General features: G+C 38.3%; 1 protein-coding gene across 1 annotated transcript; it reads right to left on the bottom strand.

Annotated features, from left to right (window-relative positions):
- Positions 1 to 2: 2 nt before the first annotated feature.
- LOC146467614 (uncharacterized) lies at positions 3 to 10,725 on the bottom strand. Its single transcript, XM_085125397.1, has 11 exons — positions 10,329 to 10,725; positions 9,198 to 9,310; positions 8,997 to 9,103; positions 8,078 to 8,136; positions 6,750 to 6,943; positions 6,451 to 6,495; positions 5,094 to 5,387; positions 4,273 to 4,487; positions 3,540 to 3,669; positions 2,829 to 2,911; positions 3 to 1,450 (listed from the first exon to the last, which is right to left on the bottom strand). Exons 2-11 carry the CDS (start codon positions 9,256 to 9,258, stop codon positions 1,307 to 1,309), a joined length of 1,332 nt encoding a protein of 443 aa, XP_084981523.1. The 5' UTR covers positions 9,259 to 9,310; positions 10,329 to 10,725; the 3' UTR covers positions 3 to 1,306.
- Between the last annotated feature and the right edge of the window lie 3,068 nt (positions 10,726 to 13,793).

A 13,793-nucleotide genomic window follows, 5' to 3' on the forward strand; every position in this document is an offset into this window, starting at 1 on the left:
GCTCTGGAACGCTCGACTTGCTTCTTATCGTGAAACGAAATCTAGGCTCCTCGGCCCTACGGGACTTGGGTTTGGAATTAAAAGTAAAGGGGGGGAACTTCCCTAGATCCACCTCTGCAAGTGTTCGCCAGTTCACCCGGGTATCGAGTCGGACTCTCTTGATGGCGCCAAATGCAATTAAGGACGGTGCCTACTATTGTTACTGCGCATACGTTCTGCGCATCGCGAGATACTCTGGTTTCCTATGGGTGGTGCCTTCTAATACAGGAATATTTTTTCACGGCTTAAACTTATACGGAGAAAGTAGAACTTACCAAATGCTTTTGGTATCTCAAAAAAATTTTGGGGGTAACCATGCATTTTTCAGAGATAATTAAGCTTCAATTTAGGAAAAAAACCCATACATTGCTTTATATTTTCGAGTTTTTTAGAGATATTAATGGTTAATTACCTCTGAAAAATGTGTTGTTACCGCCAATTTTCTTTTTGGATTCCAATAGCCCTTGCTAAGATCTGCTTTTCCCGCATAGTCATAAGCCGCGCAAAAATATTTCGGTATTAGTAGGCGCCGTCCTTAATTTGTTTTCATTTCTACGCCCATTTCAAAGGCGACTATAACAGTTTGTAACAAAAAGAAAAAAACAAAAAAGTACGATTCAACCATATTCCTACTCCAACGGCAACTGGGAGTAACTTTAGGGGAAAGCTCAAGTGAGATAAAACAAATTGATCAAGAGATGGCACCGTATCTGAGCCTCCTTTCATAGTTCAACCGTGAAATTACTGACAATTATTCCATTTTTTTAAGTTACGTCACGAAATATTGCCATTCACTGATTCACGTGCGACAAGATTTAAGCCGAGAATAGCTTTAGTTCAAAAGCAAAATTACAATTTTTCAACAGTTAAGTCATGAAATATTGCCTTTTGTGATTCACGTGAAGACTGAATAAAATAACTATTCTATTATATAAACAACCCTTACATTTATATCATTTGACATTTTTACGACCTTGAAAATGAAGTCTCGATGACTTCGAAAAGGTCGGATTTTTCTCTTACTTTCATTATTGATCGTATTTCAAAATACACTCTTATTAGAACCCTTACACAAATGCAAAATATAAATAGACCACCGCCAACTTAAAATGGCTAATGTTAGAGCTGCTGGTTTTTAACAAATGTTTTCGTTATAGAACAACCTTTTATGTTGTGAGCACAATAAAAATACCCCAGAGTAGAAAAATGCATCCTAACAGCTTTCCTATGCTTAATGTGTCCCTCTTATTGAAACACACTTTTAGATTCATATGTATTGATTATAACTTGCTCGTGCTTTTGAAATAAATCTTCTTGCAAGCACAGCTACTGTTGTAGAACCCATCAATATCATCCCTATTCCGCCCCCAGTGACAAATTTAGACGCTCGAGTAGCTTCCTCTGGCACAACCTAAGAAAGGAGAACAGGACATAAGATTTGCTTAGTAACAACTTGTTATAGCCCAAATATGGACTGATAGCGACTTCCAGTGACGCCTTTACATGATGCGATCCGATCTCACCCCACAGAAGAATTGAAAACCGCCATGAGACTATGTGATATGTGCGGTATAAAAATACATTACCTTTACCATTACCCTAAGCCACCATTCACAAACCTTTGTGTTGGCTTGCGTTCATTTTTGTCAATCTCAACCGCGTACGCAACTAGCTTTCGGCAAGCTGGTGTGACTGTTTGCTTGAGACTGGACTAAATATCTGAAACTAAATATCTTAGAGCTGATCATTTTGTGAATTATCCTTAAAGGGAAAGTATCACGGGAATTTAGTCGTATAACAAAAACTCCAGAACGTTTTCTTATCAACAGAAACCTCAAAGTAGTGCTAACATTTGTTGTAAATTATCACCCCAATGTACTAAGACTATTGATGAGTGTCTCTGGCCATAGATGGACTGGTTTAGAATGGACTGCAACTTGAAAAAAGTTAGGCTAGCTGTTTTCAAGTACTCGCGTTTTCGTTCCCGAAATGCACTGGAGCAGGTCATAAGTTGTTCCTTTTAAGAATTCAGTTGATTTCTTTTTCTTGATGTTCTAGAATTATTTTGTAACTAAGTGCAGGTGTTGTCGCACCATTTTCACAATAAAAGGTCAAAATCCCCGTGATACATGTACTTCCCCTTTAATATCGATATTTTAAACCCGCGTATACACCCACCAAATGTAAGTGCGTACGCAAATTTGTACTGGCACGGATCTCAGTTTTACTTGGGCCTGATAGTATCGCTAGGATCAGTTGGAAATTTTAAGGTAGCCCTTCTTTGTCAGACGGGACATTGAAGGTTATAACTTTTTAATATGCAAGCAAACGCCAGCGCCACCAAACATTGTGCTTTACCCACGGAAATAAACCTAGGGTAAAATATGGTGTCAAAAACCCATGTTCATGACATTTTATGGTACCATGGGCAGCCAAATCTGGACAGGCTGTTTCCCATGATTTTCAATTTTTGATGACTTTTAGTTAATTCTGTGTGCTTTCTCAAGTTCTGAGGAAATCACAGGAAAACGAAGATAGCGGAGCCAAGCCAAGATGAACGCCGTTCGAGGTTATGACGTAATTCCTCCATCGTGTGACAATATATCAGCTTCAAATTCAGCTGACAAAGAAAACACTTTTGGACATACTACTTACCCTCCACGTTAATTTTCACAACTTTAATTCTGTAGGCTTATGGAGAGGGACGGAACAAACCTCTTCTTGCCCCAAAAGACCTAAAAATGTCTTTCTAAATGGGATTAAAAGTTCTCATTGATGAACAAACTTACTTCATCGTGACGCATTTCTTTTCCGCTGAGAGCGAGTAGAGCTTGAAGGGGACACGCGGCGTCGATTAGAGCATCGCAGGGAACTGAAAAGAGTAAGATTGCAACGGTGATCTATTTGTTCACTATTAATTATAAATCACGCGGTCTAATGAATGAAGATTCGTATCACATGTGGCGTGTGATTCTCCAAAGATGCACGTTGAGAGAAGAATGTTCAGAACTACGTTTAGTAAGGTGAATTTAGATGCTGGATGCTTTTCTTTTTGCACTTATATTGTTAAAAAGAGAGCTTTTAGAATTTTGTTTTTTATATAAGGGGATGACGTGGGATTCGAGTTAATGGTTTTAATGTTTCTTGTAAGGTCTAACCATTTATGCCAATTCTCGGATTCCATACCATGACTTTCTGATTAAATCTATAATATTTAACCGGAGAGGACTAGTATGATGTGATACATGTCTATTAGAGAATTTTTCGTCCCCAACACTTTGGCAAATGTACCTAACAAAACACCGAATCCTATAACGGCAGCGTTGTTGTCAGATGCGCCACCCTTTTATAGCTCACTACCGTTCCTACACTGATTGAAAAAAAAAACAGTGAAAAAGAAATGGAATGGAAATAAGCCAGCTTGACTGGCAAACACATTGCTGGTCTTCATCAGTTGGAAACGAGGAAGTTCTCAGTAAATTTGGTAGTGCGTATCTTACTTGGCTCATAGTAGCAGTAGTATATTCTGTTGTTATAAGGATCTTCCGCAGCCCCATAAGGTGATATACGACTGCGAGCATTAGAATTTCCCTGGTCTTCGTCATCAAACTGAAGATATTCTGAGGTCACCTGTGCCAAGTTAATAGATCAAATTTATTAGACGTTTAAAGGAAAGTGTTTTGGCCTGTGGTGGCAGGTATGGTGACCGGTGATACCACTTGTGGCCTCCTTCCAATGTGGCCCAGGTTCGCTTCACAGACTCGGTGTCATATGTGATCTGAGCTCTTGTTGTATGAGCTCTTTTTTACGTTGTTGGTTCTCGTCGTTGCTCAAATAATTTTTTTCTCCGGGTACTCTAGCATTTCCAGGCTCCTCAGTTTCAAATGCTCTTCTATCACTGGGATCAGAAACCCGTTGGGGTTCTGGAGCCTTTTATCCCTCCAGTTTCCGATGAAGTTAACCCGTATTATTAAGGTTTTCATTATAAAGGAAATTCTGTACACTAAAGTTGCTGTAACTCGCTCCCTTGATGCACCTCGTGGTGGTTTTAAAAATCGTTGGTTAGGATTGGCTAAAAAGAACGATCCATATGTATGTAATAAAAGCCAGCTAAACAAGGGAGTTCAGAAAACGGAGCAAAATTCCCTGTTCGACCAAACGGCATGCCAGCAATCGTACCAGTATTTCTAAACCTAACAAATTGAATTGTAATAGAACAAATTCAACACTTGCCTTGTGATATCGTACTTGTTGACATCTAGGTGAACCATACGCAATCAAGTAAAATGGAGATCGGTATGGCAAGGAAATAGCATCAGATTTTCTGCCTGATATGCTGCAGCAGAAATAAATCACCGTATTTTCCCCATATATGCCATCTGGGACCTCTCCTCCCAGGGAGTTTGGAAAGTCAATCTTGGTGTTTTCGTCATCCCATCGAATCCAACCTGGAACGAAAAAAAGATAAATTTAAATAGAATTACGGCGTCAACCTTTTCGCCTCCAAAGTCGGTCCTCAATTAATAAATTCTGCGTGGATAGGATTCAATACTCTTGACAACAAGCAAAGAGTCAAAGGTTTACCACTCTTGCCGCCTAAGTTGATCAGACCGTTACAACAGTGTTGTCTATACGAGTGTCTTCCCCAGATGAGCAAGAGATGAGGCCATAAAGTGTGACCATTTTAATAATTATTAAAACTTGTGCTGTTCCCCAGTGATATGCATGACGCATCCAAGATTTCAGTGTTCCGTTGATAGTATGACTATTCAAATGAACACTCTTCAGCGCTACATTTCTATCAATGAAAGCGTTTATTTTGGTGAACAAAATGTTTTCTTATTTTTGGCTGAGTTTGGGAATAAAATTATCAGATTTGACCATTCAAATAAAATATATGATTCTTTTTCCCGGTTCAAACAGCAGTAACGGTACTAAAAGAAGCCTTTGTCTACATAACTTCATTTATTTTAAGCAGTTAAGAGAACTTCTACCCAAATGTGGTCAGAGAACGTCTTGTCTTCTATTTCAACAAAAACCGTCCGCGATCACACCTTCTCGTAAGCCATCTGGACAAATCCTTCCTTTCCTATAAATGCAGTACTTTCCACGCGGCCAAGGAATGTGTTTTCCAGCAGGTTCCAGATGCATACAGAAGTCCTGTCGTACACCATGTGGGGTCACTCTCCCTGAGAGATGACTACTGTTTGACTTTAAGTTCGTATTTTCAGCATTTTCTGAGTCGTGGTATCTGAAGCCCTCTCTCCAGTCTTTATCAGGACAGCCTGACCTTGGTTTAGGGAGACCATAGCTTCCAGACGGCCAATTATTTTGAAATACAGGCACGGCTAGGAATAGGAATTGTTATCAGTATTTTTTTTAGAAATGAAACTTTCTCCAAGCAAACTAGGCTCAAACAAACAGAACACAAACCCAGTATACAATAAAAACACAGGCACACAAAGGGGCAACATTAGTACCAGTGTATGTTCCCGTACGGTAGTATCGTTTTATACAGGGACATCATGTTAAAAGAATAATCATATCCTCCCTGACGTCAGTCTTCAAAGTTGTTCTCATTAGTATGTTTCAAACAATAAGCTACAAACAAATGGACACCATAAACTTAAACGAACAGTCATGTCGCTCTTGGTAATCATGATAAACGTAAGCATGATAATTATGTTCAATATTCTCTCAGAAATTAGCTTTAAAAACTGTAAACTTTTCAAAAAAAAAAAAAAAACAAAGTATGGCTGGGTAACAAGATGTTGCCAGCCTGATAATTGCGACCCAGTCAATACCCTACTTAACGTATGAATCTCAAATTCATAGTGATTACTAAGTTTGCCAAGTTCTTCCAATGTGTGAAGTTCACTTATTTGTAGCGTTCGTTTTCTTTTATGTTAATTGTATAAGCTAATAAGGCTTAAAGGGTTCCGTAGTTCCTCAATAATCTTTAGCTTGTTTCATTTTCTTTGTCTGATAAAACTTTTCTTTTCTAACTTCCAACGTCAGCAACAATCCCCTTTTAACTTTCGAATGGCAATTTTACAGATACCATATTTTTTAAAACACTCACAAAATTAATAAAAAATTCACAAACATTTAAGTGAAAGGCTACTATATAACTGTATAACTATATAGCTATAAGCGTACTATTTGTAGTATAAGCATACTATCAGCATACTATATAGGCATACTATATACTATCAGCCAGCATACTATACTATCATATCATACTGTACTATCATATCATATCATACAGCATATCATACTATCAGCATACTATATACTATACTATAAGCATACTATATAACTGTTACATATATACTTGACCACCTAATATATAGCCATGTCAAATGAAGCCGGTATCAGGCTATGCTATCTAAGAGGGAGGAGCAAACTTACCTTTGTTAGTGTTTGGCATTAGTGTAGTAGCAGGAACAGTAAATCCTAGGGGACACAATATAAATATATTACAAGTGAAGTATTTCCTCGATTATTATCTTGCAGCTGTACATGTCATTTCGTGAAACTGTGATTCAACAGAATATTTTACAGTAACAATTTGTCTGAGAATTACTGATAATTGTGATAAATTTCGCATGCTACAGATAACTACTGTATTTATGCCGTCTAAGCAGACGTTGCAAAACTAAAACAAACAAAAAAAGGTATGGACGCTCTTATATAAACCAGGTTCTTACTTTTTAGGACATCCGTCAGCCCGCTTATTACTAATGACCTTTCTTGAACTGGTATCCCATTTAAAGCTCCACTTTGCATCACCCGGAAAAGTTTGTAAACACTGCTTCTTATTTGCGATTGATTATTAAACGACAGCACAAAATCCGCAGCAAGATTCCCTTCCACTGTGGACTTTCTATTTGCTTCGTGCTCCCTGCAGAATATTTTGAGATAAACATTTGTAGTGTTATGCAAACCAATACTGCAACAACGACCCTACACGCAGAGTATATTTCCTGATCTTCAGTAAGTCGGTTGCTCGGAGTGGGCTCAGTTTCCTAACCTCATTGGGATCAGTTCCCAAATCCTTGAGAAAACACGATAAGCAACCTTAGTACTTAGCGTAGTCTTTCTTTTTCCAACAAGAAATTACTACCTACACTGTACATGTGTACTGTGTTCTTATGCGGCCTATGGTCTGGTTTGAAGGTTAGGCCCGTCCACACGTATATCCGTTTTCGTTAATTGAATACGCAAAAGGTTTTTTCGTTTTAAAAAATTTCCCTAACAACAAGTAGCGTTTTTGAATTATGTTTGTTTGTCGACACCGGCATCCGTTTTCTTTTGAAAGAGCAAACGTTTTTATTTTTTTATTTCGTTTTGTCTACCCTCTACACGTATCCGATAAAAACGGTCAACGCAAACGGAACTTTTCAAAAACGGTGGCTGTGGAATTCGACCTCATGACGTCATCGTTTTCGAAAAGTTCCGTTTTCAGACACGAAAACGGCGTTAGAGAACGCTTTTGAAAAGTTGCGTTTCGGTGACCGTATTCACCGGACACGAGTGTACGAAAGGCCAATCCGTGAAGAAAAATTTGTGTTTTCAAAAGAAGACGGATAACTGTGGGTGAGGCCTTTTCTCGAGGTTGATCTCTTAATTCTGCTTACACCAGCTGGGAGGGAAGTGCTAGCTTTCACATCCTCGGAATTATTATCTTTTGCCATGAACAACTCAGTGAGGAGAAGTTCAGAAGCGACATGTGGACCTTTCGCTGATGCTAAAGTGTACTTTCGCCGGACTGCTGGAAAATGGACGGAAATTTCGTTTGATACATGCATCCAACAACAAAGCAGCGTTCAATGGCATATTTAACGCTCAACACTGTTAAAAGGTACAATCGTACAGTACAATGTTCCAGGTGTGCTTTCCTTATCTCCCAAGAAATCAAAAATGGTACAAAACAACGTCACCGTACCAACACCACCACTGCTCACAACAGCAACAACAACAGTAAATAGTTTGATGACGGGGGGTGCACAAGTAATGCAAGAAAAAATTGACTTACCTTAACTGTGTCACCCTCACATTTTGAAAATTAGGATCATTTTTTAAGGCTTCTTGTATCTTTACAAAGGAGGGAAAATAATGGAAATGGTCGGATTCAATATTTCTCAGCAAGCAAAGAATTAAAAAAAATCATGAACATGACCTTTAACAATCGGGAGTGCGTGAGTTCAAAACTGGATACTGTTCCACAATCTTGCTAAATGTAAGACCAAACGCATTTAAGTTCTAGGGAAGTGCAAGGGTTAAATTAAAGAAACAAAGAGATTTTGGACGGTGGTAGAAATTTAGGATAAGTAAGCAAATTATGATCCTTCAGATGGGTGTCTGTACTAGTCCTGGGAAGGACTGTTTGAGATGACATTGACTGATGTTTCGACAACCTGAGTGGAGGTCATCATAGTCAAGACGTCCGCTCAGGTTGTCGAAACGTCAGTCAATGTCACCTCATTATAATTCAATCATAAATCATATTTTTCTTCACTTTTCATTACTTTTTACTCTTTTGACAAATAATGTATTCAAAATTGACCTTTTTAACGCCTTCAATTAGTAATTCATGTATGTATGTCCTTAACACCGCCTGCCTAGATTAGCTCGCTATTTGCAAGCGGTGTTCATCATTTTGTAAGTAACTTTTTGGAAAACTTAATAAACTTGAAACTTACACTTGACACCTCACGCAGTCCTTCTCAGGACTACACTCACCCGCATGATCATAATTTACTTACAGTACTTGTGGCATGACTCCTTGGTTCACTGAACCATTTACAGAAATACTGGGATAGAAATATCAAGGGTAAAGGGAGTGCCGTAATATATCATGACACTAATATACACATATACTGCCAAGTCTGTGTTCTAGCTATTATTTTCAAGAGCTTCAAATGAATACGCGCTTTGCCTTGTCCTCAGCTTACCGACTTTTCGATGTTTTTAGCCATCACGTGAAATTGTGAGGTACCAGGCATCGCACTGAAATCTTTCCATTTCTGTTTGAATGTCAAAGAACCGGAATACATTTTTCCTGCATGATAAAAAGATCGTACAACTTTAACGAAAACCAAATCCCACGAGTGAAAGGTTAGGATCGAATCCGATTCTTTCAGTTTGATTCATACCTTCAAGGAACTGGATTGCGCTGCACACTAACAGAGCGCAGACCAGAAAATAAATTCTCATGTTTTTCTGGAAGGCGTGTCATGGCGCCGGAAGGTTCTCCACCAGGAATACACTAAGGGGACAAATTGAAGTTCAGTTAATGTTTCGTGGTGAGTAGGTCTTTTCTGTCTGGTTGCATAGCAGCCTTGGTCCAGACATCTTTTGGTATACATATTAAAACAACTTTGTTTTGCTCATCAATGCTAAACATGTGGAGAATTTCACACTGCAGTTTTTCTGTGTTTGGATTCGTCGTTTCGACTGCACTTGCCCAGTCATACAGCAAGCTGATTAGTTTATTCATGAGTTTCTGGTTTATTTCACTTATTTAATGCAAGTAGAAGTCTAGCACTCATGAACGACTTTTACAAATGTACCCATTCCAACAGGAATTCGAACTGCACGTCTGAGGTACGTCGAGACTAAATGCACCTAACTTATCAAGGATAATTGAAAGACAGGTCATTCAACCGATTTTTATCCATCCTCCTCAGGGCATGAAAGAGATAATTCATTTTAACAGCAACATGTATTCTAAAGCTTTTATATGAACTGTAAATAAAATCAACTCCATACAATCTAAAGTTCCTAAACCACTAATGCAAATTCTAGCCAGAAATTTTCTCACAATTTTTGTCACCTTCAAAGCACCACCAGTTAAACCAAATGCGCATTTTTTAATGAATGAAAAATACTCTGTACTGAAACTATAGAACACCAAAGCAACTTGAAGTCCATTTGCGGAAAGTAGCGTAAGGGAAAAGTTTAAACTTTCATTTCATAACTTGTTTCTAATTTTCTAGCGAGATTAAGGAGGAAGAAAAATAAACAGGGTGGAACCAGGGAACCATAGCATACACCTACCTTCATGGACGAATTAACAGCCACAAAATAAATAAAATTAAAGAAACATAGTTCTTGTAACCTTAAACTTCATGGCGCTCTGACTAAGATAAAAAGAACTAAGAACTAAGGTGAAATATAGTGCGTTCGTCGCCAAAAAGAGGCAATCCTGAGTTTTGTTGTCACTACCAGTGACACTGCTAGCGCCTTTCACCAGCTAAAAGTCAGGAAATGGCCCTTGAACTTACCTTTCAACAGAATTCCGCTAAGTTGCACTCAGCATTAGATTCACCAGCCTCGTGTTCTTAAGTTACAATAAACCTCGCATGAAAATTTACGATCTCATGTGTAACATTAGGAAACAAAATGCAAAGCAATGCACCAAGAATAGGAGACGACCAAGGAACTACAGTCAACAGTTGTTAATTATGAACGACTAAGATAGTTATGTGTACTACCAACAGTCAAGCACGGTTCAATACTTTTACTGATAAAACCAAGCAGGTCTGTGAACAGCGGCGTCAAGAAAATATAAACATTAAGGTTCAGCTGCTCTTCGCTCAAACAAATCTTCTGCTTCGCTATATGGGTACGAATTTTCTTTGAATTACATGGGGTTTTTATGGAAAGACGATTTTAATGTTGGTGTTGCAACTTTGAAAAGTAGGCGTGTAAAATTGTGGATTTTCTGTCTGAGAAATCAAGGTAAAAGGTTGACGTAATCGCGCTATCGCCTCACATGCGTGCAATTCATGCCTGGTTTAACCGTCTTCACGGAGAAAACGCAAAATAAGGGCTGGTTAGACGGAAAAACGTTCAAGCAAAAAATTCCTTTCTAGTAATTTCAAAGTGTATAACATGTCATTCCCAATTCCTCAACATTGCTTTCCCACCAACGGGAAAATAAACCCAAGGGACGGGATATCCCCAAAAGCGGGTATGGTGAAACATTTTGGCGAGCAATTCACTCATCTGAGTGTTTTGTATTCTAAAAAAATTAAGCTATCACAGAGGGAAGCTGATTGGGACTTCCATTGCTGAAATATCATTATCACAAAAAATCTGGAATCTTATTACCGAGAGAAGGACAATATACTTTGGACTTCTATCTTTTGCTTGTTAGCAGTCAGTATAAGTAGTTGAAAACCTCAACAATTAAAGAAATTCCTCTCGCGAAACTGATTAAACAAAAATTAATAAACATGAAAACATTTCTAAGTAGTGTTCGACACTAATGGTGAAATTAAGGCCTTTTACATGCACGCAAGCCTTAGCCAGTGATCGCGACGAAAATTTTATAAGATCCACGATTTGGGCAGTCAACAACATCAAGTTCATGTTTCCGTTTTAATCTTTGAGGTATAACATCCTTAAAAGGTTAGCAATGAAGAGAAAGACTAAATGTTCTCAAAAAGCTTAAAGGAGCATGCCACCGATTTTTAGCTTCGCGTTGAATATCATTAAAATAATCTTCTTTATCAGTAGAAATACAGTCAAACCTCTTTATTACGGACACCAAGGGGACAGGAATAAGTGTCCGTATTATAGAGGTGTCCGTTTTAGAGAGGTGGGCTTTAAATGGATTTCGGTCTCTCAGGGACCAAGTGAACTGTCCGTAATAGAGAGGAGTCCGTATTATAGAGGTGTCCGTAAGGAGAGATTCCACTGTACTTAAAATGGTGGTCCAGTTTTGTTAAAAATTACTCCGTCTACTAGTGCTCAGCCTAGAATTAGTCATCCTTAGCTTCAAATGGCCAGGATGCAAATGAATGGCAAGTTGACAAGATTGGCCAGTTTTTTTTTTTTTTTTTTTTTCTATTTTTTTTGTTTTTGTTTTGTTTTGTTTTTTTCATTTCTTCCCATCCATCTTCCTAAACCACGAATGTGGTTGGTTCTTTCCTCCTTAATTTCAATTTTCTTCTTGGAGCTTTAAGAAGAATTTCATGTTTGAGCAAAGGTTCCATGTCAAATATTTTGAGTAATTTAAGGTAGAAATTCCCCTTCCTATCGACAAACGTTTTCAATCATAATCTCCTTGGGAGAAGTCAGCTTTAGTATAGGACGGTTCTTCCCCCTACCTAATCGGATTTGTGTAATATCGGGCAAATGTATGTGAGGTTTTCTGTCCTATGAACCTTTACTATGTAAGGAAACTGAATTGTTCCCAATGTGGTTTATAGCTTCACGGTCGATTTAGACGGAACGACTTTGTTGTGTGCGATATGCTGCATGACGATAAGCCTACCGTGAAACGAATGGTTTCGTCACGGTGTTGCAAATCGCAAAACTACAAATTGCTTGAGATTGTTCTCCACAATCCTAAAATGTCGTAGGGTTTTGAAACATGTTTAAAACCAACAGACAATCGTGAAACAAAGTTGAATGACAAGAACTATATACAAGTTTTGTCGCAGACGATAGTCGTAAGAAAGGTCTAAAATGACCTTCCTACAATAGAGCACGTACAAGTTTTCGTTACTGTGGCGTTAAGAGGGCGGAAATGGCAAGGTTTCCAAGGGACTTATCAAACAATAATATCTAGCTAGTGTGAGCAAGAATTCGTCGTGTGTAAGACGTGATAAACCGTGATTTACGGACTGAGCAAACAGAACCTTCAAAGGCAACTTGCTCATCAAGAACAACATTTCCGTCTTCATGAGTAAACATGTCAATTAAGCTTGTCAAAGAAAGCCTCCTTGTAAACATTTACGAATTGATATGAATGAGTTTCACCCATGAAACAATAATATTTTATCTTATTCGTTAAAAACTAATTTAATCAGTGTATTTTCCATGTGTTGACATGTTTTTCTTGAATCTCTTCCACGCCGTTACGGTCAATACAAACATGTGGTCATCGAAACTACCAAGTTTATGTAAAGGCCATATTTTCACAGGTACCAAAAGTTATTTCCAGGTGGTTGCATTCTTCAAGTGAATCAAACGAGTAATAACCATTTAACTTGAAAATAAAGAGATCCACTCAACAGCAGCGCTGTAGGTACTACAATTCTCAGGAAGACGAATCTTCGGTTGTTCCAGCAAGGAGTTGTTCCGCTGATTAAGTGATCCACTTCAGTTCTGTGATTTACATCGTTCTCCGCAGCCACAGCAGATCCTTTTTGATCATAAAGAAAAACAGTTTCTGTATCTTCTTCACCTTTTGCTTGAATTTCATTCTGTTGTCAGTACAGTCTCTGTTACACCACCGGGAGAGACTGAGTTGCGTCCTTCCTGACCTCTAAGCCTATCTAGACAAGTTTGTGTTGTCTTCTATAGCTATTCTCTCATGCTTTTTAGAAAGATGAGTTGCGTCAATGTTTTTTTCCTTGACCAACACCACACACGGAAGTGACCTCATAATTAAGGATAGAGAAAATCTGGGTGTTTGATGTTTCTGTCCAATCATATTTCAGAGAGAATCATTACATAACGGATATGAATGGGTTTTGAGCTGACTTTACTGTTTACTTATAATTACTTGCTAATCTCCCTCCTTGTTTTTTTACCAGGTCAGTAGCTAAAGTTATTGTTTTGGAAACGGTCCGGACTAAAACGCGACGATTCTGCAACTCCAAGATAATGCAAATCAAGAAAGAATGAATTTTTATAATTTTTATAAAGGTTCTCAAAGCTTGAGAAAGTGCAACAAGACGTCCAAAGCAAGCTCGGATTCAGTTCAAGGGACCCTGGGCCATGCACGATTTTCCAAA

Source organism: Pavona decussata, unplaced genomic scaffold (assembly GCF_977016875.1).
Source record: "Pavona decussata unplaced genomic scaffold, jaPavDecu1.1 SCAFFOLD_134, whole genome shotgun sequence".
NCBI lineage: Eukaryota > Metazoa > Cnidaria > Anthozoa > Scleractinia > Agariciidae > Pavona > Pavona decussata.

Coding starts and splice junctions, on each gene's coding strand:
- LOC146467614 (XM_085125397.1), bottom strand. CDS start 9,258: ATGAGAATTTATTTTCTGGTCTGCGCTCTGTTAGTGTGCAGCGCAATC. Junction 9,104..9,197: donor CGCAATCCAGTTCCTTGAAG/GTATGAATCAAA, acceptor TTTATCATGCAG/GAAAAATGTATTCCGGTTCT. Junction 8,137..8,996: donor CTAAAAACATCGAAAAGTCG/GTAAGCTGAGGA, acceptor TCCTTTGTAAAG/ATACAAGAAGCCTTAAAAAA.